Here is a 26,997-nt window from a genome sequence, read left to right on the forward strand (position 1 = left end):
ACAAACCTTTTAACATAAACCTAGTTACCTGTCGCAATGTGACCAAGTACTCCAGCGCGACCAGCCGCAGTCAACGCTGCAGTTTGATTGACAGCTCGTTCGCCCCGCAACACAGGAGCAGTCGCAACCGCCGACGTCAAAACGTGACCCTGGTTCCTCTTCCTTGTTCTTCCCTGTGCAACTGGAACACATTAAAGGATTAGTTTAAATGACCTCGACTGGGTATTTATGATTATGGGAACTTAGTAAACCGAAAAATCTAAACAAACTGATTTTCGATTTACTAAGTTCTGTATTTAGTTTAATCTTTATCATTGGCGTGCAACCAGAATCGTTTGTTTTCACCAGGGCTGCGGAGTCGGAGTCGGAGTCGGACTCGGGACTCGACGGAGTCGGTTTGTTTTGCCGGAGTCGGACTCGGGACTCGAATAAGACCGCGTAAAACCACCCGAGTCCCGAGTCAGACGTGCGCATGCGCAGTATCAAATTTTTTAAAAATGTAAGTTGTAAAAGTGTAATAGCAAATGTGAAATAATTTTAAACCATGTAATGCGGGTGACGCCAATATGAGTGGATTGCAGAAAATCCACCTCAATTTAGTTGCGTAAATAAGTAAAATATAGGCTGTAGAGTCGGAGCTGGACTCGGGACTCGACAAAATCTTACATTGGGCCGGAGTCGGACTCGGGTTGTTTTTAACCGACTCCGCAGCCCTGGTTTTCACCACGCGGATTCAGGCAGATTCTGTTTTTAAACGTTCGTTTAAAAAAGAAAGTATAATGCAAACCAATCAGTTTTCTCGGAGATAAAATATACCAACATGTAGTATATAACTAGGCTATATATAGCTTACCGACACTGATCGATCGTTACACATGCCCCGTCTTGCAAATATGAGCCCTGACTGCAAAAGCAGCCTCCCAAGTTGTCTTGTGGCAAGCACTCTGATCGACAGCGGACCATCGAGCTTAGATCGGCGCAAGTTTGTGCGCACGCCTCAAATCCGGCACAGTGCGACCCGTTGACAAACAGCCGTCCCCCTTTGCAGTTACCTGAAAATAAACGAGTTATACCAAAAAAGTGTATTTGTGACTTTGTTTAACGACATTCGTGTATAGTCGCGTTTTTTGCTAATATCGTCAAACAAAAACGAAAAATAGATAGAAATCGCTCTTCTGGTGTAAACGAAGTATGACCCGACGTTTCGGTAGCAGATACCAGCTGAACTCATCAGGGTTAATAATTAAAACGAGAATGTGTTAGCCAGCTTATATACTTAAAAGGATAAAATTAAAAGACTATAGATTAAAATGATTAAATCTAGACGTCGCTGAAGTATGCGATAAGCTGTGGCCAACTCTCGGTTGTTTGTATTTTACCGGTGACATAGATTTTCATTTTTTTACAAATATACTCCTATTAACATACCTGGGTGACACGGCATGGAGTTGCAAACTTTAGTTTCCGAGCTGACTCCGGGACAGGGCTTGCCGCCGTTCTGTGGCCCGGGTGAGTCACATGACCTCCGTCTGACCTTGACTCCGCCTCCGCAGGAGAGGCTGCATTGAGACCACTGTCGCCATGACGACCAGGCGCCGTCCAGCGGACATGACATTTTAAAGCAGATCCTGGAAATGAAAGTAAACTATAAATGTTGTATTGTGACTTGTTCCTTTTGCGTTTGTCTGGCCAATCTATGTATAAAACTTAAAACAACACTAAAATAACCTATCATATTTTTTTTAATATTATACATAATTAGATAGATTTATTGTTTTTATAATATACATTATTTTACGCTTGCTTTGTACAAATAATTAAGTATCACAAATGGCCACAACTTTGTACAGCGTTTTACCTTTGTTGTTGAAAGGGTCCCGGGCAATCGGAATCGCTTATTCTCCTATTTCCAAGTCTTGACGTTAACCCGCGATGCCTGGACTTTTGCCCGACGTCGCATGAGCTCGAGCATCCCGACCACGATGACCAATCGCCGTACAAACATGTGACGTCACCGATGTTGACGTCACATAGCGCTGCGTCCTCGTCAGAGGCGTCGGGACAATCCTTTACGCCATCACAAAGTCCGATTCTGTGAAGAAATATTATTTAGTAATTAGGTGGATGAGCAGATATCCAACAACAGTCATGAAGATTCTGAGGACGATTTGGCTTTATTTGTATTATTTAAAGAGGAGTAGCTTGTACTGTATAAAGCAATTTTGCACACCTGTCGATACATTCACCGGAGTTGGAACACTGGAACTTATGAGGTTCGCAGTTTGATACAGATGTTGCAGTCTCCCATGTGCTGGTGAACCCTTCGTTGGTTAATTGAGTTGGTTTCGCGGTCGTGGTGTTCTGTAACAATCAAGTAATTCTACAATGCCGTACTTTAAGGATAAAGTTCGTTCACCGACCAACTGTGTTATATCTATAACGCTACAAAAATTTTTGTAGGGGTGAACCAACCAAAAGGGTGAACCGTCAGAAATGGATGATAATAACCTAAATCATTTTGTGTTGTTATATATAGACGAGATTTATCATATCATGAGACAAGGGTGAAAGAAATCTGGAGATAGATGCTAGGGGTGAACAAAACTAAAAAAGTTTAAGAAGCACTGTTCTAATAAACCAGACCGGTAGGATACGATTCATTGCTGAAAAAACTTACAGCGATTTGCCGTAGTTGAGCCGCCGTTGTGATCCAAGGCGACCGCGTGACAGTTGTTGGGCGGCCTATTGTCGAAGTTACAAGCCTGGGTTGCGCTGTGCTTAATGAAGGGATAGCCGTTGACACATCTACAAATGATATTGTAATTAGTCTCCGTCATTCGATTGTTATTCGAAAGTATTTTGTATTGATATCAAGTTTTACAAAACATACGGCTTATTGGTGAAGCAGTGGTCGTCAAATCCTGGCAATAACAACATCCGTCTTTAGGTTCGACCAACGTAGAGTTGTTTGGACAACCGACGACTGAGAGCTCGCAATATCTAACAACGATATAAGGCGATGAATCTCGACGTTTCAAAATCAGAAACTGATTTTACGCTGACGGCCAAACCTTTGACACGAGACAGTCCCATTTTCTGCGCATGCGCAAAGGCGACAGTCGCTGTAGCGCCACTGCTCCCCCGACTTCCGTGTGTTCACCCCCGAAATGTCTTTGACGTCACAGGATGGACATGGGTCTGTGGGGCAGCGCTTCGATTTACGGTACGTGCCTCTGCATTGTGGTCTTCCGTAACTGGAAACCAGGAAAAGTTTTACAAATACAATTGATTTTTGTATGCACCTGCAGCTTTATTATTCGATAACGTTTTGTATATGTCATTTACGACGAGAAGCTTGGTTTTGTTTTATTTGTTAGTAGAGTATACGTTGTAACACGATAAACATATGTCTTTTATAATTTTGGCTAACCCTATATACATAGTTGTGGTGAGTTACTAGCGCGATACCAAACGGACTCATCACTTTCAAAAAAATTCATTTCTTGGCGAGTCACAAAAAAACTTTGGTTTCGCACAACATAATATGTATTCAAGTTTCGATTCTTCGTGGATAAGGTTACGTAAATAGATTCGTTATTGTAACATCGCTTTGCTGGTGCTTCCTTACGATGAACGCACAATGTACAGACGAATTTTCTTTTGTATGCATTGTGTGCCTCATCTCGCCTACGCAGAGCGGCTTAAACTCTTACCGACTGGGATGTAAAGGCGACCTGAAGGCCCACTGCACGCCATTGACGCCACAAGGACCAAAGCACGGTCCCCAGCTCGACCAATCGGTCCACCCACAAAGGGATGAATCGTCGCAGTTCGGATCCTCGATGCAGTCGCCCAGCCTTCCGCTACCAGTGCACTGGCAAATCTGGCAAAGCTCCTTTCTCCTTACTTCTTCGCCGATGTCGTAACGCTGCAATACCAAAGGCTAGCTATCACATCACATGTGGCACACTACGTTATTGCAACGGCAAAATAACAACGGTCTATATTTTTTAAATGCTAAAAAATTCGGTTTATAAACAATATTAATTTTCCATAAAAAGTAAAGATATATCAAACCCCATGGTAGAAAGAATATCAAAGCCGATACAGGAGTAAATATCATTTTTAACGTTTCGAATAACTCTTCTTTCATTTTCAACATTCTTTTGGCCTTTTGAATACGTTCGTGTTTGGTGTTTTTCCAGACATCTGACATTACACTGGGTTGTAATTATTCGGTTCACATTACCTTTCTGTTCACGTAACACGGGCATTCCTTGGCGGGAACGCACTCTGTGCTGGTTTCGTTGCGCAACACGTGGCCATAAGGACAGAAACAGCCCGTCTGGCAGCCGGTCGTCGGCGACACGCAACTTGCATCACCGCCTCTGACATAATCGCGGCATGTCAGTGGGCAGGGATTGATGCGACCGCTGGGGCTGGCGGCCTCGCAGTCGTGGTAGATTTTGTTGCCTGTTTAAAAAAATCAAAAATTTTTATTTATAAACTTTTGTACTTTTTCTTAAGTATAGTTTCGCCTAAAATCGTTAATCAATCACGCTTTGGAGCATAATGGTTGGAGGTTGTAGTAGGAAGTAATAAGAATACCAAAGCCCATACAGAAGTAGGTGATTTTGAACGTTTCCAATAACTCTTTATTCATTTTCAACATCATGTTGAAAAAACGAACTTGTTTATTGTAAGTCAGACAAATAGAATTCGGAGAATTTAATATTAGAATAAGACGGCCGAACTGACATTTATAAAAATAATATTTTCTAAACATTATTTGCGATTTTTAAGGAGAACCTTGAAGTCCAAGTACAAGATGTCATTGCAACTAAAAAAATATTACGTTAATTTGAATTCAACAAACGTGTACCTGCGCAGTTTCTGTCCGGACAGATGTCCTGCGAGCAGGATCGAATTTCGAGCAGCGGAACCCCGTATCCTCTTCTGCCTCCAACAACGAGCGAACAATTTGTAGTGCCGTCGGCGCACGCACGCCACCTAGAGCTCAATCCACCGCCGCAAGTCACCGTACATTCAGACCAGTCGGACCACGGCGTAAGGGTTTCCGTCTCATCTGTAGAACATTAAAGTAAATAAGAATCGCGTTAAAATTTAAAAAGAAACTTTGGTTCTTATAAGATGTCTGTTTTTTATTCATGGTTTTTAATTGATAGGTTGAAAGCAAAACAACCAGATCGTCACAAAAACAGCGGTTGGTGCTGATAGTCTGCGTTTCGTGCACTGTATACTACAACAAACATTTACCAAACCATCTAAAATTTTAGTGTTTTTACTTAATTAACGCAAAAGTTTTCGATTGACTTACTCCGACAAACTTCGAGGAAGCATGGCCTTGTAACCGACCCTCGCCCTTTGCATTGACTTTTCAGCGGGTCGTCTTGTATTTCTATCACGTTGCCTTCGCTATCTCGCCCTTGTTTGCAAGTACGATTGCGTTGTTGGGTTCCAGATCCGCAGATAACACTGCAGCTACCTAAAGGCATTTGGATTATTAACATGAGGTTGTGCTGTATAACGATTGATCTCAAGTGCTCAAGCACTGAAAAAAGAAAGTTCTGTCAATCAGGACAGCGCGTCAGGCTAACATGTGTGTACAACGTTTTGGCATACAGGTCGCCTTCATCACGGTCACCGACCTGCCATAGGACGTCATAACAAAAATATAATATCCAAAAGAGCTGTTCCTATAATATTAAGCCCGGCAGCAAAAGCAAAAAGTAATGTATTCTGTTTCCGGAGGTCGCGAGTTTGAACCTCACTGCAGGTCAGTTGTTTTTTTGGTCTGCTCTGCTTGCATCATAGATCGACGGTTTCGGCGAGTCTGAGATGGCTTTTCGGTGTACTATAATGATATGGAAGCCGTAATCTTAGGTCAAAGCAGCTTCCGAGGGCCTAGATGACGGTTGTTGTTAAACACATGTCTGTGTGTCTTTCATGTAGCCAATTCTTCTTTTTTAAATCACAATTTTTTTTCTGATATAGTGTTTGGGATATGCAACATGACTTACCCCATTCTTCCCAGCTGCTCCAGGTGGAACACCCAGCTTCATCCGATGACCGGAACTTTAAGACCAAAAACGACGAGTTGGTGTTTGTACCGTTTCCATCCAAGCATTCGTCCATTCCATTGCATACCTATACGACATATACGTCCAATTGTCCATATAGAACGCATTTAAATACACGTCCTTTTCCAAGCACACATCCGTTTGGTGCAAGAAGTTAAAGACATGTTTTTGACTTAAACTATTGTTCATAGTTCATCTAACTAATTAAAAGTAATCACAATTTGACATATGATTACCTTATTAAGTTCGATACACTTTCCGTCCAGGCAACTGTAACCGCCACAGTGAGGCAATGTAGTTGGAGACGTTGTCGCTACGTAAATGAAAATTAATTAATCACATTCAACTTTTTTATTGTTTAAAAAAGATGACCCTTACTTACCGGTAATGGGCGTCGTTGTTACGTCACTTGGGCAATTTGTTTCGTCATCAGCGAATGTGCAGTGCTCCACACCGTCGCAAACCATGGTGCCATTAATGCACACCCCATCGTCACACATAAATCCGCTAAAATAAAGACAGATGTTTTGATTTAGGGGACAATAGTGTAATTATCCTTTTTCTGTTTTCACAAGTCAAAATGGGGTTAAAACAATCGATATGGAATCGGAAATAGAGTAGACACACACCTAATTTAATAAAAGACCATACACTCACGTTTAATGTAAAAAAACAATATACCAGTGGCAAATTTGCTTCATTTATTTTGAAAAAGTTTCCCGGGTACTGGAAAAAATTAATTATACTCACAAAAAGTTTAAAGCTTATTACAAATAGTAACAAGTTAAACCATATTACACCCGCGTCTCTAATATCTCCAGACAGGATACGAACTTTATTTTATTGACAAATATGATTATTATAGGAGAATAATAGTTCGTTAGAGGTTGTAGTAAAACGTAATAAAAATATCAAAGCCCATACAGAAGTAGGTTTGAACCTGTCGAATAACTCTTTAGTCATTCTTAGTGCCTTCTCTCTATGTTGAAAATGAATAAAGAGTTTATGGTAGTTTACTAAGTCGCATCTTACTTCGAACACGATTGCGGGTTTCCGTCTCCACCGACACAACTTTCGTGCGTTTCGTCCGATTTGTCGATGCAGTGATTAAGTCCGTCACACAGAAGTCTAGAATCGATGCACCTTGATCCACCATCGCATGAAAACTCGCCCTTAAAGGAAGAACAAATTGAGTTTCAGCTTGGTTATTAATAAAGCGTCGATGTACGAGTTATTTTTTTTAACCGGCGTTATCGAGGTAAGGCATGTTCAAAATACTGCAACTGTAATATTGAACCTCAAGATCAACATTTGATGTCACCATATATTCTACACTCAATTGCTATATTTGAAGTAATAATGTAAATTTTTAATTGACAATTTGTTCCACTTTCACGCACCTGTCTACAGCCTCTCCAGCAGTACTCTGTCTCGTCCGAGTGGTCCGGACAGTCGTTCACGTTGTCGCACACTCGCTTCCAGGGGAGGCAAATCGTGTGGTTGTCGTCGCAATGAAACTGAGGACAACCTGCCGAACAAAAATTGTTTTGTGTTGAAATCTCATGGTCTTCATTTAATTCTGACTGTTTTAACTGTTTGCATGGGTTGTTGATGGCATAGAAAATTGTTTGTAATTTGGTAAAGACCCACTTTTTGTAGGCAATGAAGAAGTCGTCGTTTGGTAGTTTGGTACTTCTGTAGTCGGAGACATGGTCGTGGTCGCGGTAGTGCAATCATATTCATCTTCGCCTATTGATAAAAATAGTTCTATTAAACGGAGTTGCAATAAAATGTCATTTTAATAGAGTTACACCACAATACACTTTCAAATAAGTTATTAACTAATATTAACAGCAAAATGTATTTAAGTAGTTATGGGTCTTTCCTATAGCTAAAATCAAGTAAAATTAGTATAAAAAAACTTTATAAATCTGATTCGTAATGGTACGATTTTTTATTATCAAAGTTCTAAATTATAATTGCTTAAACTTAGTGACCAGGTAGTTAACGAAACGCTCAATATATTACCACACGAACACAGGCTTACCTTGCATGCAATCTTCAACCCCATCACACAAACTTGCATCGCGATCCACACAACTTCCGTCGGCACAAGTGAAGTGTGACGGAGGACAAAAGCAGGACGACTCGTCTTCGCCGGACGGGCAATCGCTTGTTCCATCACAAAAGGCAGTCCTTATGAGACACTGGCCATCGTCACAGGCGAAGTTGTATAAAATGGAGCAATTCTGCCGAAAATCAAAATATATTTACCAAATACCTTAACACAGCGAGCCTTAAAGAGGCTAGCCAATATTTTTGGTCAATCAAAAGACGTAAATTTAAACAAGGTCACGTTAGATCAGGGATTCAGAAACCGGGGTCTTTGGACCCCTTGGGGGTCCGTAAACTAGTTTTAGGGATCTATAAAGGCCTAATTGAAATATTAGTATATATTTAAAAAGTAATTAATTTTTAACATTTTTTGGATCCGTATTGTGACATTAATTTATACCGTCCTGTTTTGAAATTTTCTTGCCTACCGTGGACCACGCGAAGCAAAAAAATATTTTAGGGGTCCGCGGTTTAAAAAGTTATAGAACCCCTGGGTTAGACCGACGTTCTACCGACTCATTGTCATTTAATAATATTTTATGTTATACTCTGTTGAGAATAAACCCATGACGTACGTTTTCTACATAAGTTTAACGCCCTTCAATATTTGTGCAGCAGTGTTTGACCATATTGCTCGTTACGCTTTTTACCTGTTCGCAACCGCTTTCGTCTGAGTAGTCGGCGAAACCACAATCGAACTTGCCGTCGCAAAACAAGAATTCCGGGATGCAAACTCCGCTTGAGCACGCGAACTCTGTGCTTCCGCAAGTGGTCGTGTTCGTTTCGCTTCCGCAGTTAAGTTCGTCCGACATGTCTTCGCAGTCAACCTTGCCGTCGCATCTGCGAACGAAGTTTTAACTGTATTTTAATTGGTTAATTAGGTGTCCATAGGCAGTGCGGTGTAGAAAAAAAGTTGTTCACAACAAGCGATTTAATTATTATAATTGGTACATTTTTGTTTCTGACAATTTATTAATTATTACTTATCAGAACATGATGCCCGATATATTACAATAGTTTGGCGGACAACTCAGCCAGAGTAACGAACGGCATTATGTTTGTTTCTTGTTCTATTAAAAAATTCCTATTAGTATTCTCAATAAATTTAAACGATAACAAGGGTAAAAGTTTTCAGTTTTCTTACAAATTGGTAACTTTTAATATATCAATTGTCGTAGGGTTAGTATTCAACACAACAAATAAAATTAATCATTTGTTATGGGCTAGGATATAGCACCATATAGAATTATACATGCAGCTATCAATAACTTACATCGACTCGGCCGAATGGCATAATCCTGCATCGCAATAATATCCGCCTTTCAACACACATTCCGATCTTGTGCGGTTGCACCCAACTTCATCAGAACCGTCGGCGCAGTCTTTTTCCTGGTCGCATCTCCACAAATTCGAGACGCATTGGAGTCCGCTCGTGCAGCGAAACATTTGTTTGCCGCACGATGGAACTCGCGAGTCGCAAACTTCGCCCTAAATAAGAAAACAAGTTAAGATGTTGTGTGCGCAAAAATAACTGGTAGTTTCGAGGGTTAGCATGTAGCTTGTATGTAAGTAACCAAACAAAAGTGTTCTCGTTCGCCAGCTAACCTTAATATCAATCACATTTAAACAATACTTGTTGAATCCATAACGGGCTTATCCGCAACTATAAACAATGTGATTATAGTTTACATCGAACTAAGCAACAGCAAACACTATACGCGTACTTCACATTCCCACTGTCCTTCTTGGCAGGAGCAGTTTTGGCAGTTTTTCGTGATGCGAGTTCCATTGGGATACTCGCCTCCCTCGTGGAAGCAAGGACATTTGGAGGTTGTCACGCACTGTCCGCCGTGGAGCACTGAACCTTGAGGGCAGAAACAACCTTCCACGCATGGAAGCTCATTGCAGTGCCGCATCATTTCAGATCCTGCAAATAAGATAAGCTTTTATATCCGGGCGTTGTACCAACCTTTGATAGCACAGAGAGTCAGTTTATATAAAAAAAACATTGCATTGAGTAAAGAAAATATAATTCTGTCCAACTTTTGCCATTTTGTTTTATATTTGCTTTTCATGATTTGTTTTTGGACAGTATATATCCTGTCATTAAGAGCAAACAAGCAGTTAAAAGAGGTGAGGCCACTCTTTTAAAAGCATAAGTGTCCCACGTACAACGATATGACAATCACCACAAAATCAATCGTCCTTTGAGGTTTGAGGTAAGCTACACTTCATAAATCAGATGATACTTTATTAAAATGCACATGACTATAGATCCAGCGATTTATTGATGATTTCACCTCTGTAGCGGCAAGTCTTCTGACAGACCGATCCGCAAGCCATGTACCGCTGCCCGCCGTCGCACTGCATCGGGCAGAAATCTTGCGTTCTCCACCTCACGGCCACTCCGTTTCGATTGCACTCGTGACTGTAGGCTGCGACCTGCAAAGCAATTCCTCTTACCAAGTGATGTGCATGCGCTTACATCGGATGTAAACCGATACGAATACCAGTTGAAAGCATCAAAATGGAAAGTATCGGTAGTTTTTAAAAACAAGTTTGAAAAACAATTTTTGGCCACTGTAAAAAAGCAAACAGAACGTTATTGACCAACGGTATTAGTTTGTTACAATTTAAGATATACCAATTGTTAGGTTCATGGCATTTGAATTTCCATGACGATTCTCAATGAACAGCATTAACTTTATTTCAAGCATTATTTTGCTACAAATTTTATGGCTTTTCCAGTCCTATGACAACTTTGTCAAATAGTTTACCAATAAAATCCATTATTTGTCGCTGTTTTTCTACGATTGATGTACCACAAAAAGCAAGTTCGGTGACATGGCGGTAATTAAACTGAACTGAAACTCACCGCAGTACAAACGCACTCGCAATCCCCTCCCGAGTCGCAAGCACACGCGTCCGTCACGCACCAGTTGTAGAAGGTCACGTGGGATACAACGGCGCGGCATTCAGCGAACAGTGTTCCCGTGCTTATGATAGAGCACTTTTTCCTTGCCCAGCTTGTTCTGTGGGGGTTGACCTATCGAAATACAGAGACCAGTTCGAATTAAGGTATTTCAAATATAATACTAGATGGGAGGTAATGTATACAGCCCACTAGAAGACGAGGTCACAGTTTTTTGGTTTTTTGCCCCTAATCAAAGGCCACATGGGGCGCAGACTTCTAAACCTGTTATATACAACTATAAATACCCTACGCCATGTCTGAACATTTGAAATCTCTACTACGATGTATACTTTTTCTATAAAGCCACAAAAATCGACCAAACAAATCGATTTGAAACATGCAAAAGCAAACCATAGCAAACCAAAAAAGAGTAACGAAAAAAACAAGATATGTCCCGCAAATAAATTTTCGGCCCATATAATTATTAACAGGCCGAGTGCGACCAATGTTTTGTATAGAATCCCAACTATTTTAGTTGGGTAAAAGATCTTCCGAAATATGTATATTGAAGCCAATTTATGAACAACGGTTTAATGACATGTATCCGATCTATTACATCAGGGGTGGCCAACCAATCAGATACCAAGAGCCGCATTTGTTACTTGGTTAACTGCAAAAAGCCACACCTTACACACATGGAACGAATAGAATAGCATATCACTCCATTTCTTAATCACTCCCACAAAGCGATCGCACGAAGCGCGAAAAAAATGCCTTTATTTCGTAAATAGACAAAATTGTAATTTAGTGTTAAACAACCCTGTATTACATAATGTATGTGGCCCATTACAAAAAAATATGTGACTGGTTTTGTTTGTGAATAAACAATATAGTTTATAACGTATCCGTTTTCCATTAAGATGACGAGATCGTTTCACGACGCGACTCAACATTGCAATAATCCACGGGAAAATGTTCTTACCTTGCACGGATTAAGACTATCCGTGGCTAGAAGCGTTTCGGGACAGGCCGACGAAACGCGCCAACTATCGGTAAAAGATGACGTCATTGCTTCGAGGGAGCCTTGTCTGGTGGTGAAGTCGTTTCGCGAGCTGCGATCGTAGTTTCCGCACAAGCCCGACACGTTTGACATGTGTCTTGGCCGGAGCTGGATTTCCACCCGTGTACCTGTCAACGACGTATCGCTCTGTCACTGATAAACTCACTCGTATTGCGTCAATGGTGAATCTGCTATTTCGCCCGCCAGCAGTGTATCAGTTAACAACGCAGTGAGCTTTAGGCTTTGAAAGAATAACGAATGCCTGACGCTGTTTGGCTTCGACTCTTTACCGATGTTTTGAAAGCGTTTTGTATTTGTTTTCATTTTCCTTTTTCTGACAACATTTTTATGCTTTTTTGTCATTTTTTTCTTTTTTAAAAAAAAAGTTTTTTTTTTTTTTTAAGTTTTTTAAAATGTTTTAAAAGCGTTTCTTACCAAACAAATTTTTAGCCTAGTTATCTATTCGGTTGCCTCCCAAATGATATAATTTTGACCAACTCTTTTTAAAGCACACACACCGAGGCACGTATACTTCCACACGAAATTTTAATCGCCCCGATAAATTGGTTACGTAAAATCCAAAGTTACCTCCGTCCCAGAACACAGACAGTCCAACGTCGGGCCAGCTCGCCACCACGAAAGGACCTGCTCTGTCAATGGCCATGTAGCTCATGTCATCGCCATATCGCCGAGGAAAACGCGCGATTGGAGCTCCGTTTATGGTGATGCGTTTGCCCTTTAACATGTGGAGTATTGTTGCGCCTGTTTGATAACAAATGTTTAAGGATATTGACCCTACTTAACGTTTACCCGAACAGTAGCATCTTATTTTATAAAAGTTTTTTTTTTAAGTTTAAGGATTGGAATATAGCGTCCAATGATAAAACAGCCTTTGTTATATACATATTTCAATTCGGCAATATGTTTGATAGATTTTAAGCATCGTGTTTCGTTTATCATGTTAACTTTCTGTATTTATTCGCCGGGTACCTAATTTTAGCACCAATGACGTTGTAAACACAAATACTTATTTGGCAAAAGGCAGCGTACCAACTCTGACGTAGATGGACTTGGTGCAAGTGACTCCAGTCGTACCGCAAGGGAGGTTTTCGGCGGTAACTGTAAACAGGCCACCATTCTCACGGGAAAGCACATAGCTGCAGCTCCCCTGCGGATATAACAAAGTTTAAATTAGACCTTTTCAACAAAAAACACAAGGAAGTATAATCATCATATCATATCATAGGTTTTTATCTAGCGGTCGACGCTATTATTCACTTCCTGTTTAAGTCACGTCCTTTAATTGCGAATCATTTTACGCCTGTCATCAGCCCAAAGAGTAATTAGATGCTTATTTATTTAGCATAAAAAATAAGTGCCGTTATATTCACGTAAGGATTAAAAAAAACTCCATTTTTGTTTTTGTTTTGTTTTACAATTATAACATAGTTTTGGTTTTATATTTATTATTTACGTTGTTTTGTATTATATTTGTGACGTTTACCTGGAATGAATATTGCGCGCCATCGAAAGTGACGTAATGCGGGTCTCCAGTGGCAAGGCAGTGCGCTGAACATTTGCGGTCGGTGCATTGCCACCTGCGATTGCGGCATACGCTGAAACAAAACAGCAAGGTTGTAAAAAATATTTTGAAATGATTCCCAGTAAAGTCGATTGCGAATAGCTTATTTCAAAGTTAAGTGTTCTGTAAAAACTAACAAGTTTAGTTCAAGTCATCAGTTGCCTAAGTCAACTCTCAGTCAAGCCAATGTTAAAGCAATTCAACTTTAAGTCAAACAGTTGGCATAAAAACAAAACCTCTAGCTATTAAAATTGGTAGTCTCGTCTGACAATGAACATTTCCTCAACTAAAAAATAACAAAACGAAACGTTGGCAAGCAAATTGTTTTACGTGCAAATATAAAAATATTAAAATCAGTTTTATTAAAACATATTTATTGAAAACACTTAATTTCAACCCAAGTCATTTGACACAATGACTTAAGTCCAGGTCAACTCATTTGTCAAAAATTCTTAAATCAAGTCAAGTCGAGCCATTTGAAAACAGTGAATTAAGTGAACCTAATTCAACTTTAAAAGCAATTTTAAGGTTTGGGACAAAGTTATCTACACAAATATTATCATTAAGTATCAATTTGTTGATTAGGGGAAGCAACTGAGATTTATTATAATAATTACTGACAAATTTACTGCAGCTTGGTTGTTGGCATCACTATGTTAGGCTAGCCGCTAGTGTGATGTACGTCTAATACAAAGACTTGCCCCTTGTGCTTACCAAGTATTGCAGTCCCTCACAATTGTGTCGTTGGTTTTGTAAGCCCGGCCAGAATGGTGACACGGACAGTCTTCGATCGGTATGCAGCGGTTATCCTGCAAATAGTATCGCAAATACAAATTGTTGAACAATAACTTCAAGGCGTGTGAATAAATGAATTTAGGGCGCGAAATGCGGTATCCAGAGTGCCATATCACAGTGACGAGCAGAACAAATGTGGATCGTCGTAGAAACATTTAATTAGAAATATCTTGTGTTATTAAATTAAGTAAAAATTTGCGTTGCTTCATATCATTTCGTAAGGTAGTGTGTGGTGGGTTGTGTTGATAAGTTTAAGTTTCACACTCAGTTCGTTTTGCTTTTAAGTTTCAGAAAGATTTGTGTAATAACCTACTTCATTTCAAACATCTTCGCCTTGTCATCAGCGTTACTTTGCTTATACTATTTAGTAAATAGGGTGCTAAATAAATCTAATCTTCGTTAATTTAAAAAAACGAGAATAAACCCAATGTCCCATATGTTATTTAAAAATATGTTACTTAATACGGCTTTCAGTCTAGTTTCTTCGCCCTTAATACGCCCTTCTTTTACAGATGAAAGTTAATAGGTATAGGTATCAATGCAGTAATTTAAAAACAAAAGCGAACACGTAATGAGCTGAAAGGCTGTTGTTTTATTTTATGTTCACGCGTGAAAACGAACGAAACTTGGTTTTCGTTAGTAATTTGAGTAAAGAACTGGGCACCACTAAATAAATCATATGTATTTCGTTATTTGTTGTGGCTTATTGAATATTAAGCATTGTGAGCATTTTTTCATTCCGTTTCCTGCTGGCTTTGAGGTAAATTGATTTTTAGCTTGTTTGTAATGTCATTCACAAACACAGAGCAGAAGGTTAAGCAAATAGCGAATGCTTTTATCTTAAAATTGCCGTATATAAAGGTTTTGGCTCTCCACCTAGTCGAGCTGTCGCAACAAGTAAGCTCTGCTTCATATCTGGTCTGCGTGGTTATAAAGTTACGACTGTAAAGCGCTAGTTAGGTAAAACAGCGTTTGCGTAAATCAGACATATGGAATAAAGTCATGCAATTTTGTTGTTGTTTTGTTAAAGATTTTTTAGCCTTTAATGAAAAAAAACACAAACATGCATTTTGCTATTCATGACATGCATGATTAACACGTGTTTAGGACAACCCTTTCCTGGAAATAAAACTTATACAACTCAACAACGTAAATGGGCATATCACGCAAACCGGCAACGCCTCACCTTATAATTTGATTACGTAGCCTTTAACGCCGCTTACGCGACCGCGAGTATATTTACATTTTAACGTTCGCAAACACAACAAGCCGTATAGGGTAATTATATATTTTAAGGTTATCACTAGTCAGTTATAGCAGTTTAAACAGTGCCAAGGTGCTCCCATACGAAGGCGTGATACGGTGGGAAAGGTAATGTGATACCTTCCATCCCTGGCCCACTGTTTCAAAGGTTACGAGCGTTCGTCTTCATAAAAGACGCCAAGGCACCGATAAGAGTTGAGCGTAGAATCGATGGCGTTTAGTTGCCAAATTGTTGTACGCGATGTTTAATATCGCGGCCTTAGTGTTGTTGGCTGTTTATCAGTTACAAGGAACCTTCGTGGCGGTAACATGTTTCGTTGTTTAAAGAGTTTTCGCAAACATGTTTAAGGTCACGTATAGAAACTATGCTAAACAGCGGACGACTGTTCATTATGTTACAATGTCATTGCTGCTCGGGTGAGTCTTATATTGCACCAAAAGCTAAAGCCAGACATTGAAGTCCAAGTGCTCGTAAATCTGTCGCCGTCAAATTTGTCGCATCTGCTCGCTAGCCGCGAACAATAAAACGCCCGATAAAACAATATTGGCCGAAGACGCGCAGTGGTGCTTGGTGCTTATCGTACAGCGAAGCCAGTGCTTTCTCCTATTATATGTGTACATCTGGAAAAGACGCACCCACACGAGCACTCGTTATGTCATAAAGCATTATGACGAAAGGCCGAGGTCTGGTCTGACTTCTAACAGCGGAGATTTAGTCTTTGGTCGTCGACGTACGCTAAGCAGACGTGTGTACACGCTCGGATGCTACCCCAGCCTCTCAAGTCCACTTGACGCGAGAAGGTTGGCGCTTGCGTGTTCACATGGAAAATATGGCTATTTTTTATGTAAAGCACTAAATTTAAGACGCAGAGACAGACAGGAATTTGGACAGCGGTCTGGTTAGAAAAGTCTTTATTTTTATTTGTACAAAGGCAGAAACAATAGGCGTGCTGCGCGTAAATCTCGTTGTAGTTTGCTCTGGGTAAACAAATGTCGTTTTATAACTGTCTTTTTTGCCGTTTAGACAAGGTTTGCAACGTTTTTAGACCAGTCTAAAGTATATCTTTCGTAATTGACAAAGCTGACTTGTCTTGTTAAAAATGAACTTCTTCAAGACGACCAAGTACAAACTGAGCGGCTCGTCAAAGAAGAACAAAAATGAACCCGAACCAAAAGCAGAACAATTTCACAGGTTGGATAGTCCTGGGCTCGATAAACAACCAGCAAAAGGTGCGTCAGTAAATTTGTATAATATATAGTTCACTTTTTTCATTGCTTCAAGATAAATATTGTACGAGGTTTACCTTCTAAGTTTACGGCATTTCATAGCAATATTGGTCGTGCATTTTAATATCGCACATTTATTGAACAACAGCTAAAGCTCCAGCAGCGCCGTCAACCCAAGCAAATGACGTCACCGCGTGTTTCGGCCTCAAAAACCTGACAGCTTTTGCCTGGAAACTCGATGAAGCGGCGTCACCGCCGGCCAAAGCCCTATTCCCAAAAGAAATCGCGCCCAATGAAGGCGCCGTTATTCGCCTCAACGACAGCAACAACGACATTTCTGCCGCAGAGTACACTTTTGAGAAGGACAACATCAAATATGGAGTCAAGATTAATCTTACGAAAAAAGAGAGTAGGTGGTTGATTGCGGTCGAATGGAAAGGGTTTGGCGCCGACGTCACCGGCTTTGAGTTTAAACCGGAGTTCGCCGGATCGGAAAAGGAGGTGGAACTGCCTTCGCCCGACGGCGAAACTTTTACTGTCGAACTGACGTATAACACCGTCCAGGACTAAGTTATGTACACCTATAACACCATGCACGAAATGCGTTCTTGAAATACGAAAGATTCGATAAACAGTAGAACTTTAAACGTATGTTTAAACAGTTAGTACAACAAATCACTTGTCAGAAGTTATATAAAAACAAATGCGTCACGAGTGCTTTTCAACTGCGCAGTATCCAATACACATTTTTATAAACTCGTCGACTTGGTTTGACGCAGACTGGTTTTAATGCAAATCAAACAATGCGATGACTAAAAATACAAACTTTGCACAAGTAAATGAAGGTGTGGCTTCATAAAATATACTCAAATGTCACCTGACGCCAGTATACACTTGAATTGGGAATGCAAGATATTTGTTCGCAAACAGTGAGTGTAATATGTATTTTGGTGGTATACATGTGTCTGGCGGATGGCTCCAAATCGCTTTACATAATTTCAGGCGCCGTCCCGGTTAGGGTACAGGTAGTCGACTGGGAAGTGTACTTTTAATATGAAGGCAAACACGGTATAATTTATTCTGACAAAGTAAAATATTTCTGAAAGAAAGTAAAGTGTGTACCAGGTAATATTGTTTAATTATAATAAATCATGTCACTTCGCAATGAGTTAATTATAAAATCAGAGATTAATTTAATTTCTAATTTTTCACCCGTGAAATGTAAGTTTTGTATTCTTGAATTTGATGTACTATTACACATTTTTAGTATGTTTGACATTAAATGTTATATTTACCATCGATTTTTTGACGTTTCGTCTCACGGTATCAGCACTAATTTAAACATATGCGTTAATGCACACATTTTACCTCTAGCACCATTTGTTCGGGGCATTTGCAGCCTTCGTAGCTCATCTCATCATCACAGTCGCCGCTATCACTCACTACTGCGAGTCTGTCGAAGTTAGCGCACGTGACCGCGTCGCATGGCGTCATCTTACGACTATAAATCATGTTGTTCGCGCACCGCACGCTGGCGTCGCAACCTCGCAAAGAGCAATTCCAGCGCCCAAAACTGCATACGCTGTAGTGTAAATTTTGCAGTGTTATACGACCTGTTTTATCACTAGTTTGAAAAATGTTACGATGTAAATAAGAATGCAGTATGTTTTGGCTGAGGGAGGCTTGCGGTTGACCAAAGAATACAACCTATCCTGGCGGGTGAACAGCATTAGGTTGCATAAATTGTACAACAACGAGCCAAAAAAGCTGCTTTAAATTGATAAGTTAATTTATACAATTTTATGTATCAACTCAATTAATTTAAAACTGTAAGTTTAAAGAAAGCACATCCTGTCATCCTATAATAGTTATTAGACGTGTCCGATAGTTATATAGCAGGCTTCTTAAACTGGGATCCATGGACCCCTTGGGGGTCCGTCAACAAGTTTTAGGGGGTCCATGAAGGCCTAATTGAAATATTAGTGGACATTTATAATTTGTTAATTTATCAAAGACAACAGTTTAATTAAAAAAAAACGATTTTGCACTGAATGTATATTTCGACTCCGAAATCAGCAAATTTATAAAGTCTATTTAAATGCGACGTCAATTTATGACATTATTTTTGAAATTTGTTTTGTCTACCGTGGTCCACGCGAGGCAAAACAAATTTGAGGGGTTTGTGGTAAAAAAAAGTTTAAGAACTCCTGTTATATAGGAACAGCTTGAATCCGAACCTTGGTCAGCCCTTACCATTTGGCGCAACCTCTGTTAATAACACTTCCCGCTCTGTGTTCCTCTCCGCTCGTTACGCAAGGACACTCTTCCTTCGGCAAACACGTCATCACTTGTCCAAACATGGGAAAACCGCGGTTTGACAAGCCTGTAGTTATAAACAAATTACATGTAACCTATGAAGCATTTCCTTGAATGTGGCAAATGCGCAGCACCACCAGACCATTTGCCCAGTGAAATATGCTTCTCCCGCTACCAACAACAGTATTATTTTTTCTCAGCAATAAACCCCTACTTCTATAAACAATTCTAATGATTCCCAACAATTTATGTTAGACTCCGTCAACTAAACGTTGAAAACACATGCTTGCCAACATTTGCTCAGTATGACAAATGTTTAACAAGAAACCCTATATGCATCATAGCAACATATTGTAAAATATTATTTCTTGAAATGATCAAACTAAAACTCAATGCCGTAGATCGACATCAACTTGTTTATTAAGACGTTTCGATACGAGCTTGTGTCATCTTCAGTTTATGTGTGACTGTTTTGAAACGTTATAATATTCAAGATGATGTCTATCTATTCGACCTTTTTGGCTTTGCAATTTAGTAAAAAGCAACTTGTTATGCGGTAACACCGAAAACCTCTAGATATCGATCCCTCTTCTTCCGGAACGGGATGTAGGCGACGAGGAGCCATTTTCCATCTTCCCGGACACGCGCATCCGGGACTGCACCTAGCTCTTCCATCCGCTCTTCCGAAGGACGGAAGCGGTTGAGAAATATCGAAGCATGAGGAGGAAGCGATCGCTTGGCATTCGACAAACTCCAAACCGGATGGACACGCCACATCTTGATTAATAAAAATGCAATTTCAATTTTAAAATTGACTTCGTCAAAATTAGTTAAAATAAATCTCTTTACACCTATTTCAAAATTCATCATAATCTAATAATCGAATACAACTATAACTTAGCCTTATTATACGGAAAGGCAAATGGGTGAATACCGTATATTTTTTAATAGTTATTACCTGTACGTTTATTCGTTATGCGATAGGCTATTTTGTAAATTTAGAAAGGTAACCTACTTTAGAATCTCTAGAAGCAAATTTCTTATACTGTTTTATAAAGTGTTTGGTAAAAATTAGGATGGAACTATGTTTGTTAGCACTTGAATGAAAGGCTAACGGAACACAAATAACAAATAATAATAAACAAAAAGCACAATAATAGAAAAAAAATTATTCTTGTACCGCAGGCTCCTTCCAAAGCTGCACTACTGCGCCAATCTTTCAAAGAAGTGTTTTGTCCAGTCATGAATTGCATACAAGCCGTTGCGTAGGACGAAATCGAGCGACAGGCCGATTTGATCGTGACGTCCCCGTTTGAACAGACGTCATAGTGACACGCTTCGACGTATATATCCTTGTCGACAAGGGAGAAACAGCCCTGCAAATGGAGCAAGAATTTAGTTTAGTTTTGTTTTGTTTTCATACGGAAAAGAGATAGACAAACTAAACTTCGTATAGATTTAACTGCTTTTAATTCGAAAATTTCCGAAAGTTTAGATATATTTTCTAATATAAGAAAGTCTAAGATTGTATATAGGAAAATATGTACCTGAAATAATGGTTCGTTCAGAATTCCGCACACCCGCGTTGCCATGTCGCGTTTTTGTGTGTGTGTTGCACAAGGATCGTCAACTTTCAACTCAACGTCAGACATGTCAGATTTCGCACATTTGTCGTTGTTTTCTGCCATAAAAAGGCAAAGGTTATCACAAGAATATAAGTTAAACGAACATTTACTAGTGTCGCACTCCTACCTGTTAATTTAAAATTTTGAATAAACAACTCAGCTACAGTCTCCACATCACCCTCGGGTGTCGTGAAGTCGTCTTTGGGATTCCAGTTGTATGTTCCACAGAGACCGACCACCTAAAATCATTACACAATTGAATAACCAAATAACGCCCACGTAGCCCGCAATGCTTTTCAATCCAACAAAATAATAAAGATATTTTATTCCGATTTCTATTGGTTTTAAATCCAGCCTTCCTTATTTGGGTTTTACTTCATTTCTGTTTTATTGTGATTTTTTTATGTTTATGCTCAACCTTTAATGTTATTACATAATTATGAATATGTTTACCTTATTTGCATACACCGGCTCTAGGGTGACATCAAGCGCATCGAAATCTGGACTCCAAATAATCTCCACACCAAAGGTTCTAACGACCATGGCGTGGGTGGTTGCTCGTCGGATAGAGTAGTGCTTGTTTCTATAAGACCCATATACAACGTAAAATAGATGCTTCCAAGATCGATTTTGTGATTTTATGTTTTTAAATAGAAATTTAAGCGGTACCATTTCTGTCGTTTAGGAATTGAAGATAAATATATACGTTGATGAAAGCTGCTTACCTAAAAGGTAACTTCATATTTGTTCCATTACGTGAAGCCTCCATGCTCCTGGTGAGCCTGATTTCGTCCGAATTGAAGTTTAACATAACAGATCGAATAGCCGCGCGATTTGTTGGCGCGATGGACTCTACTATGTCTATTGAGATCTGGAGCTGTGGGGAAGCATCACTGAGAGTTTGCAGGAGAACATATCGTGGACAGTCGAGGTCGTTCAACGCCAATCTTAAAATGACAAAATGGACTTGAGGTATAATATGAGGAACATGTATGAAATTGTATACAAAATTATGTCCACGAATGTTTTCGTATCCCAGTGCCTGCCTTAAACAATCGTTAGTATTTTTTGGAATGGCAAACTAAACTACAAGCCATAGTTGTACATCTAGGATAATTGAGTGCCCTCCTATGTATTAATCAGCTTCTACATCTAACAAAGGTTTGTGTAGCACAGTGGTTCTCAACCTTTAATTCTTCGTGCCCCCCTTTGGTAGGCTCTTAACTCTCGTGGCCCCCCTGGTCATAAAAATGCCTAGCATTGTACCTAACGTGTTACTGTTTTCACTTGTTTTACTTTTTACAATGGAATGCTTGTTTTGCAACTTAACGCCCTTTAAGGAAATATTTGTACCTGACATGACACGTTAGTTGCTCGCCCAACTGCATTTGACGGACACCTAATAATTAGGCGAAAGTTATCAGCCAGTATAGTCGCTGGTAAAAACGCTAACGCCGCATATATGGCTGCATTTAAAGCTGCAGCACATTGATTGTTTCGCCACAGTGATAGGCTGCGTTATTCCAAATTTTCTGCGATTAAAAGAATAAATTATATCGTTTTCAATTACCCTATATAAACGGAAGAACTTTTGTAATACCATGATCTAGGTTGAGCCCGTGCCCCCCCAATCACCGCTCCGTGGCCCCCCAGGGTGGCCGAGGGCCACGGTTAAGAAACCCTGGTGTAGCAACTTGTTACGTCTTTAAACGGATCAGCAGCCCTTACCTCGTTTCATCGAAGGTGACAAGACGACCTGCAGCAACCACATGACAGGTTGCCTCGCAGCGATTGGTCGAGCACGACCACGTGGCCTTATCGCCACAAGTGCACGTGTTGCACGACTCGAGCACCTCGGCACCTCTGGCGTAAAAGCGACCGCGATGCTTGCACGGACAGCTCTCCGGCGCCACACAAGTAGCCGTGACGTCATCACCAGAAGTTTCGCGATGCAGAATCTGGTCTTCTGGGCACTGCAGCGAAAATAATGTCAAATTCCAAATGCTGTCAAAATCAAAAAAGTGATGCTTTTATTATTATTTTCAGTTGTTTTGATCGTTTTTACTCCCTCCTACCTGACACCCGGGAACACAGTCGTCGTGGCAAACAGGCGCCGAATGGTCGTCCAGGAAATCACAAGTTTTCGGACAAGATGTGACACAGTCCCGAAATACCATACCTAAACAGAGACATGTTTTAAAAGTAAATTCAGATATGTAGCCTTGGTTTTTAGCAACTTAACAGTGTTAAAGACACTAACAGTGTTTCGCAATCTTTTTTAACTTGCGGCACCCTACAGAATTTATATTTAGTTCGCGGCACCCTTGGTCATATTTTTGCACTCTTGCTCGTGCAAACAAGATTGAAATAGCACATTAGCTGTAGGTCAAGGTTGAAAAAACCTTATTTTTTGCACTTTTATCGTACACAAAAAATTGTATTAAGAAGCTTACCAATAGAGCAAAAATTGGGATCCTAAGTAATTTGAAATATCTCTCGGCACCCTTGAGCGTTAAAAGGCACCCTAGAGTGCCGCGGGCACCTCGGTTGAGAACCACTGCACTAACCTTCGGGACATTCGTGCGAGCAGTTTGCTTGCTCCATCCACGGCGAAACGGATACCCCACTGGAGGCGCACTTAAGCATGTAAGCAGTTGCTGTCGCGCACATAGAGTTCAACCCCATAAGGTCCCCAGATGAACAGAGATCAGATACACATGCCTAAAGTTAATAAGATTATAAATTACACGAGAGTTCTTGGTGATAACTACACCAATTGGAAGACTTCGTTAAGGCAACACGTTTGACCACATGCTGTGCTAGTTTATTGTTTTGTTAAATTGCTAAGGTGCCTGGTAGCTTGAAATTATTTTTCGCTAAACGTTGACGATGAATTTTTCAAAATCAAGTCATAGACATCACCATAATTTCATTGAAAGTTACAAAATTACCTGATAAAACGATGCGGCTTCGTAACTCAATCGACACTCCCCAAAAGCTTCACTTGTTCGAAGAAGATCACACACAGACTCGGCTTTCTTGCGGACAACTGCTGTCGAGCAAACGTTTTCTTTGGAAGGCAACATTGCTTCGGTTTCACAGCGACCGTTTTTTGCGATTGAATTGGGATCATCGGGTGAAACAATCTCTAAATGTGTATGAAAAAAAATTCTGTTTTTTCAAACATTGTGAACAGATCGTTTACGGAATATTAAATACCCAATGAAATGGCGTTTATTCCTACAGGCTGCAACTCCGTATAAATATTATGCAAAATATAATGGGTCAACAAACATGAAAATTATTTAGCGTAATGACGAGTAGACGTTTTTTTATCATACGATAGTGGTCGGCAAACTGTGGGCTGCGGTTCAAATGTGGGCGTGTACATCCACTGTACGGTATTTCAAATGTTTTGATATGTCTGGTCATTGTTGCATCATAGGGCCACCGTGCTACTCACCCTACAAAAAACTATACCTATACTTTGTTAAAAAGCTCAAAGAAGCTATAAGCATAATGGCATGTTGCGTCGTGTGACTAATCCCTACAAAGGTAAATTTTTATTTAAGACCATTTTGGGCCGCCAAAAAAACAAGTTGCCGACCACTGCTATACGAGTACTATTTATGTGTATTGATTAAATAGGCTTCCTTGACTTACCTTCAGTGTACAAGTCCTCGATGTACTGTGTGCTTCCACATAGACCTCGTGCATTGCCAGAGTACCCATCAGTTGAAACAGTAATGGTTTCTGCGTTGTACTTCATCTTTATGCCGAGCGGCGAACGTAGCATTAAAAACTCTCCGGATCTCTTCAGGGAGATGCCTTGGTTGTAAATTTAAAATCATTATTAATTGTTATTGATGATATACAATCTAATTATTTTGAAGTTAGCATGTCTTGGTTGAGATAAATTGGGTTTAAATTATAGTGTTATAAACCAGTCTTTTTTAAATGACTCAAGTTCCAGTCAAGTTATTTATAAAAAAAAAAATTCAAGTCCGAATAAATAAGTCCCAGTCAAAGTAATCGGTTGCCCGAGTCAAGTAAAAAAACGAAAAAAAACGATTAAGTTAAGTCACGTCAATTTAACCAAAAGACTTAATTAAAAAAGTCATTTAAAACTCAATGACTTGGGTGCAATTTAGTCAAGTCATAGATTTACTTAATTGCAACCCTGGTTTATAATATTTAGCCACATCATAAATTCCTAACAATTAACCTTCTACTGTATTTAATATGCAATACCTTTGTGTGTAAGCATTGAAATCAGTGGTACAACCATATCGTCAATGTAAATGACGTTTTTGATTAACGTTATCACTGCGTCTTCGCCAAAGTGAACTCGAACTTTAGCACCGCTGGAATTTCTCGAATCGTGTTGAATGTCAATCCACCTATAGTTCAAAAATAAAATTATCACTCTCCATTTTAGTATAAACATATCAATTTAAAATAAACTTCAAAATCAAAAAAGATAGGCCGTGAACTTGTGACTACATTAGTTATATTAATAGTCGTGTTAAGTGCCTACACATAGCTATGGTTGTTCGTTTCTCCATATTTATAATCCTTTGTCGGTTTTTATTAATACGCATCATTGCTTACCAGCTATTGTCCAGAGCTCCAGCCAACCTCAGGGGACAGTTTGTCGAAACCGATCGCATTTCTCCTCCAAATCCAGACACGCGGGAACCCCATGCAACGCAACTCCTCCTCGCAAAACCTGTTAATTAAGTTAAAAAAATACGTCATTCAACATCCCTTCAAAATAAATAACAGTTATTCGAAACGTTCACAAAATGCTACATACTTGTTTATGGGCTTTGATATTCTTATTACGTCTTACTATAACCACCAACCACTATGTTCCAACGTCTAGGATCTGTTCGTGGAAAAAAACGTTTACAGTAATAACTTCAATTCAAACCTACCAGTCATTCGTCGTTCATTTTGTTTTTGATCTTCTCTCGTTTCGTTGCAAGCACTACAGGGGCTCTCGAATCCTTTTCCTTCGGATGCGACACCGAGACGCTTCCACGAGGATCCGGACAACAGGGCACAGCAAGCGTCTCGCGTGAACGCGCGTCGTTGCGCGTGTGACGTAGAAGATAGCCCCCTGGTGCCACCGAGTGTCCTATCTTGCGGCGAAAGACACTGCTCGTCGTCAAAGCACAGACCCAGTGCGACCGTGGCTGAATAATTCACAAATATTTTCAAGGACGGAAAATAATTGTTTTTAATTTGTAAATGCGTATATTAAGATATAGAAAATGCACGTCCTGTTTTAATTAGATTTTAAAGAATATAAAAAAAAGAAAAGCAGTTTTCTCTATTTCCCAGAGCTGTACTTTCGTATGCATATAGTTTACGAAATCTAAAATTAGATAAAGGAGAAACAGTAACCCCAAGTGGTGACTCTCTGCAACCTAAAAAGTCGTAAACCTAAACCTCTTTGTTTAGTAACTGCAAAATGTACTCACGAGTGTTGCATCGGCCTCCTTGCCATCCGCTACAACATTCCAAAACATTTTTTGTAACTTTGCGAAGCTTAGTCTGGATCGGCTTGTAAACGTAGCAAAGCGCCCGGTCGCCCTCATCGCGAAAGTAAGACGTAACGTTGTTTTGATCGCCATGTTTTGTCTGAAAAATACTTATTTTGAAACAAGTGTGCTGTTTTATTCCCTACAAATTACTATGGCCAATCGCAAAGTCAATTTAAAATTCTAGTTCACTGTTGTAAATACAAATTTAAGCAATTGATAGTGTTTGGACAATATGATTTTCTTGCAACAATATTAAACTACAATGGAAAATGTTAAAGATGAATATCAAAAAAAAATTAATAATTTTGACACGAACCATTGTTTTTTTTTGCGAAAAATGTTTTTAACAAAACTAAAGGAGGAACTGCATGTATTCCCACACATATACAGTTTACAAATAGTTAGGTTTGCATATAAAGCGAAGGGCTACTTGATAAAATGGAAATTAAA

At 39.7% G+C, this 26,997-nt stretch overlaps 2 protein-coding genes across 2 annotated transcripts in view; one reads left to right on the top strand and one right to left on the bottom strand.

Moving 5' to 3' along the window:
• LOC146147125 (SCO-spondin-like) overlaps positions 1-26,997 on the bottom strand; it is a 45,291-nt gene that overhangs the window by 14,826 nt on the left and 3,468 nt on the right. Inside the window, exons 5-49 of the mRNA XM_083387922.1 lie at positions 26,485-26,644; positions 25,936-26,196; positions 25,610-25,727; positions 25,250-25,398; positions 24,662-24,826; positions 23,950-24,146; positions 23,566-23,719; positions 23,074-23,177; positions 22,727-22,971; positions 21,724-21,945; positions 21,452-21,581; positions 21,126-21,237; positions 20,921-21,054; positions 20,554-20,749; positions 19,944-20,150; positions 19,311-19,440; positions 18,426-18,639; positions 14,487-14,581; positions 13,695-13,806; positions 13,241-13,358; positions 12,779-12,952; positions 12,113-12,318; positions 11,092-11,262; positions 10,517-10,658; positions 9,941-10,143; positions 9,490-9,704; positions 8,867-9,056; positions 8,149-8,350; positions 7,752-7,850; positions 7,502-7,629; positions 7,134-7,273; positions 6,484-6,608; positions 6,338-6,414; positions 6,042-6,168; positions 5,339-5,506; positions 4,883-5,086; positions 4,250-4,473; positions 3,714-3,928; positions 3,072-3,254; positions 2,891-3,000; positions 2,231-2,321; positions 1,859-2,092; positions 1,429-1,628; positions 854-1,052; positions 29-181 (exon numbers count right to left, since the gene is read on the bottom strand). Of these exons, the coding sequence (XP_083244048.1) occupies positions 29-181; positions 854-1,052; positions 1,429-1,628; positions 1,859-2,092; positions 2,231-2,321; positions 2,891-3,000; positions 3,072-3,254; positions 3,714-3,928; positions 4,250-4,473; positions 4,883-5,086; positions 5,339-5,506; positions 6,042-6,168; positions 6,338-6,414; positions 6,484-6,608; positions 7,134-7,273; positions 7,502-7,629; positions 7,752-7,850; positions 8,149-8,350; positions 8,867-9,056; positions 9,490-9,704; positions 9,941-10,143; positions 10,517-10,658; positions 11,092-11,262; positions 12,113-12,318; positions 12,779-12,952; positions 13,241-13,358; positions 13,695-13,806; positions 14,487-14,581; positions 18,426-18,639; positions 19,311-19,440; positions 19,944-20,150; positions 20,554-20,749; positions 20,921-21,054; positions 21,126-21,237; positions 21,452-21,581; positions 21,724-21,945; positions 22,727-22,971; positions 23,074-23,177; positions 23,566-23,719; positions 23,950-24,146; positions 24,662-24,826; positions 25,250-25,398; positions 25,610-25,727; positions 25,936-26,196; positions 26,485-26,644 (7,403 nt within the window). The remainder of the gene's footprint in view (positions 1-28; positions 182-853; positions 1,053-1,428; positions 1,629-1,858; positions 2,093-2,230; positions 2,322-2,890; positions 3,001-3,071; positions 3,255-3,713; positions 3,929-4,249; positions 4,474-4,882; positions 5,087-5,338; positions 5,507-6,041; positions 6,169-6,337; positions 6,415-6,483; positions 6,609-7,133; positions 7,274-7,501; positions 7,630-7,751; positions 7,851-8,148; positions 8,351-8,866; positions 9,057-9,489; positions 9,705-9,940; positions 10,144-10,516; positions 10,659-11,091; positions 11,263-12,112; positions 12,319-12,778; positions 12,953-13,240; positions 13,359-13,694; positions 13,807-14,486; positions 14,582-18,425; positions 18,640-19,310; positions 19,441-19,943; positions 20,151-20,553; positions 20,750-20,920; positions 21,055-21,125; positions 21,238-21,451; positions 21,582-21,723; positions 21,946-22,726; positions 22,972-23,073; positions 23,178-23,565; positions 23,720-23,949; positions 24,147-24,661; positions 24,827-25,249; positions 25,399-25,609; positions 25,728-25,935; positions 26,197-26,484; positions 26,645-26,997) is intronic.
• On the top strand, positions 16,859-18,661 carry LOC146147126 (uncharacterized). Its single transcript, XM_083386600.1, has 2 exons — positions 16,859-17,060; positions 17,206-18,661. The coding sequence occupies exons 1-2, from the start codon at positions 16,931-16,933 to the stop codon at positions 17,625-17,627; spliced, it is 552 nt and encodes a 183-aa protein (XP_083242726.1). The 5' UTR covers positions 16,859-16,930; the 3' UTR covers positions 17,628-18,661.

Source organism: Ascidiella aspersa, chromosome 4 (genome assembly GCF_963924565.1).
Source record: "Ascidiella aspersa chromosome 4, kaAscAspe10.2, whole genome shotgun sequence".
Classification (NCBI taxonomy): Eukaryota; Metazoa; Chordata; class Ascidiacea; order Phlebobranchia; family Ascidiidae; genus Ascidiella; species Ascidiella aspersa.

What these genes read in the sequence shown, in the direction of transcription:
- LOC146147126 (XM_083386600.1), top strand. Translation starts at nt 16,931, where the DNA reads ATGAACTTCTTCAAGACGACCAAGTACAAACTGAGCGGCTCGTCAAAG. An exon ending in CGATAAACAACCAGCAAAAG is followed by an intron (nt 17,061 to 17,205) that starts GTGCGTCAGTAA and finishes ATTGAACAACAG; the next exon opens with CTAAAGCTCCAGCAGCGCCG.